We start from the raw sequence: 2,738 nt of genomic DNA, 5'->3' as shown, positions 1-2,738 counted from the left end.
AAAAAATTGGCCAGCCCTAACATTTTCATTTGCTTTTTTGGTTCAATCTTTGTTGCTTTGTATGACTTAGAATTATTGATCTTGAGACAGTCTTTTACTCTTTTGCTTGGTTGTTGCAACTCTTTGTACATAAATTATAAGCTCTTTTGCATTGTTTTGTCATGCTAAATACATCTTAATGTACTTTGATCAACTACTTTAACGGAAATTATGTCTTTTCATAGCTATATCCTGCTCTTCAACAACAGAATTTTATTTACGTATTCAAAGATGACTCTGGTTTTTTTATGAGCCCCTCTTTTGTCTTTTTTTTTAACAAGAGTATTATTACGAGTGTTCTCAAAGACAAGCTGTTAAGTTTGTTCCGCAGCAAAGTATACAGAAACTTCAAAACTTTAACCATGATGCTGACGACTGGACTCTTTAAATCCAGTAATTATAGTAACACAGCAGGAGATTCATTCTCCTGTAAAGCTCATGAATTTTGAGGAGACAAATGATTGTGAAATTAACAACATAAACTATCAAGATTGTTCTAGCAAGTTCTCTAAATATAAGTTCAAGATGTATCTCCCTGTCGACAAAACATCAAGTCTCTTCTCGCTAGGTTCATACTTCCCCCTTCGAAGCTGGTATCGATGAGTTACAGATGAAATGGTATATGCTTGCCCTTCAATTGTCACGCTTTCTCCACATTGCAGGTTCTGCTACACCAGGAACAACTTAAATGAACAAGAAAAAAATTTTGATGCACAATAGTAACATCAAATTCATCCGATGAACATAGATACAAGCATAAGAAAGATGACCAAGGACATACAGATCACAGAATTTTCTGTTTCTAGTGTACACGGACCACAAAAGAAGGGTCTGCATTTACAACTCGTAAACGCAAGGAAAACAACTCATTGTTTCGTAATTTGACCCCATACTATAGCCATCAGTCTTTTCCCAAATCAGAGGATACACAGAACATTGAATTATGGTGCTGCAAGAATACCCTAATTTCCCCAATTCCTTTTGGGGAACCCCCCATTTGTGGAGCAGTGGAAGCCTGGACAGCATTTAAACAATATAAAAGCTGATATTTATTCCTCTTCTTTTATCCTTTAAAGTAGCTCTGGTATCAGCATGCAGGTGAAAGGTATCTCAGGGATTTGAACCTTTATCTATGTTGCGATGGCGACATCTAACTTTTCTTTGCAGTAGCCTTCTATGTATGCATGTGTATATCCATTCAAACTTTATGTTGAATCCTCTTATTTATGTCGAGTTCTCTTATGTGTCATTATAAGGTCAATTTTGGAGATTTCTTACAATAATTTGATTACACGCAAGTTACATCAGGGAAGCCATAGAGCTGGAAAAGGAGCGTTGAGGACTGGAGTGAGGATCCTAGGACAAACATGAGAACCTCTTCCCATTCCACCAAGTGATCAACACCAAACCTTCTCTCTGTGAAGAATTAGGCAAGCACCAAGTGCAGTGTACCTTTCAGTTCTCCAATAAGCAAATCAAACTTCTGATATTAAGGAAGCTGTAAACAGCAGACATAGCACTCCATCCAATTTCTGTCCTCCCCTTTATTATTTAAGTTTGCTCCTCCTTTGACATCATTTAATTTAAGCACAGCATGCATCTTTCATATTGCTAACCTATGCCAGCATTCATTAATTTGTTTGTGTTCTCTCTCAGTTATTCATATCATTAGTTCATTAAATATAAAATAAGACAGAACAGAAAGGATTGTTGCCTTTTGCCTTAACACCCGGAGTGCTCTTTCTAAAGGAACAGATTTTAGCTTTGATTTATTTTTTATACCAAAGCAGCTGCAAATCACAGCCGAAATCTCACATCTACGGTAACAACTTTTCCATTTCCATACATACCCAAAGCATCGCATGGTAATTCTCAACTGCATTGCACTTTCCTCTAATTTATCCACTCAGAAAAAAAAAACCCTTAAAATAAGTAGCAAACAACCCCATGGTTAGCAAAGATCTCCCAAAACACGAGTGTTCTGTGTTTGATGTTTGAAGAAACAAAAGAAGAAAAAGAAAAACTTACAGGGGGAAAGCAACGGATACCAAGATTCTTTGGAGGAGGTGTAATTTCAATGACTTTATAAGGGTAGGAATGATCTCTGTCTCTTTCTTTCTTCCTGCATGTTACATCAAGTGCTGGTGTCTGCTGCCAAATTATAGTTAAAGAGCAATTACTGAAAAATGATGATATGTGAGAAAACATGAATAGATCAATTACGAATCAATTAAAAGAAAACCTCCGTGAATTGGTGATTGATTGTCACACCTTCTGATACGCACCTACATTCCAAGACGCCATTGTCATGCTTCTCCCCTCCCTCTCCCTCTCCCTCTCCCTGCGTCTACTTTCTTTCTTTTGCGTGTCTGTAACTGAGAGTTGAAGAGTGGAAAAAGGAAAGCCACAAAAAATATAAAGATCTTTTCTTTTTGACAATTAAGAGGAAAAGACTAAAAAACATGAAACAAGAAAAGAGGTTCTAATTTTAGGATGGTAGATACTTTAATTTTGAAAAACTAAATTCTAAAACTTGGCCATTCAAGCTATATCATCTGTTTGTTTTTTGTAATTAAAAATGTTTTTATAAAATTTTGATTTTTAATTTTTTATATTAATTTTTTAATATTTTTAGATATTTTGGTATACAAATATCAAAAATAAATTTTAAAAAATAAAAAATATATTATTTTAATATA

General features: G+C 34.9%; 1 protein-coding gene across 1 annotated transcript; it reads right to left on the bottom strand.

Annotated features, from left to right (window-relative positions):
* Positions 1-377: 377 nt before the first annotated feature.
* On the bottom strand, positions 378-2,434 carry LOC133670750 (uncharacterized). Its single transcript, XM_062091345.1, has 3 exons — positions 2,311-2,434; positions 2,068-2,190; positions 378-704 (listed from the first exon to the last, which is right to left on the bottom strand). Exons 1-3 carry the CDS (start codon positions 2,347-2,349, stop codon positions 525-527), a joined length of 342 nt encoding a protein of 113 aa, XP_061947329.1. The 5' UTR covers positions 2,350-2,434; the 3' UTR covers positions 378-524.
* Positions 2,435-2,738: the final 304 nt, after the last annotated feature.

This window comes from Populus nigra, chromosome 13 (genome assembly GCF_951802175.1).
Source record: "Populus nigra chromosome 13, ddPopNigr1.1, whole genome shotgun sequence".
In the NCBI taxonomy this organism is placed as follows: Eukaryota; Viridiplantae; Streptophyta; class Magnoliopsida; order Malpighiales; family Salicaceae; genus Populus; species Populus nigra.
The sequence above is the reverse complement of the archived record's forward strand: the minus strand, read 5'-3'. Positions and strand labels throughout refer to the sequence as shown.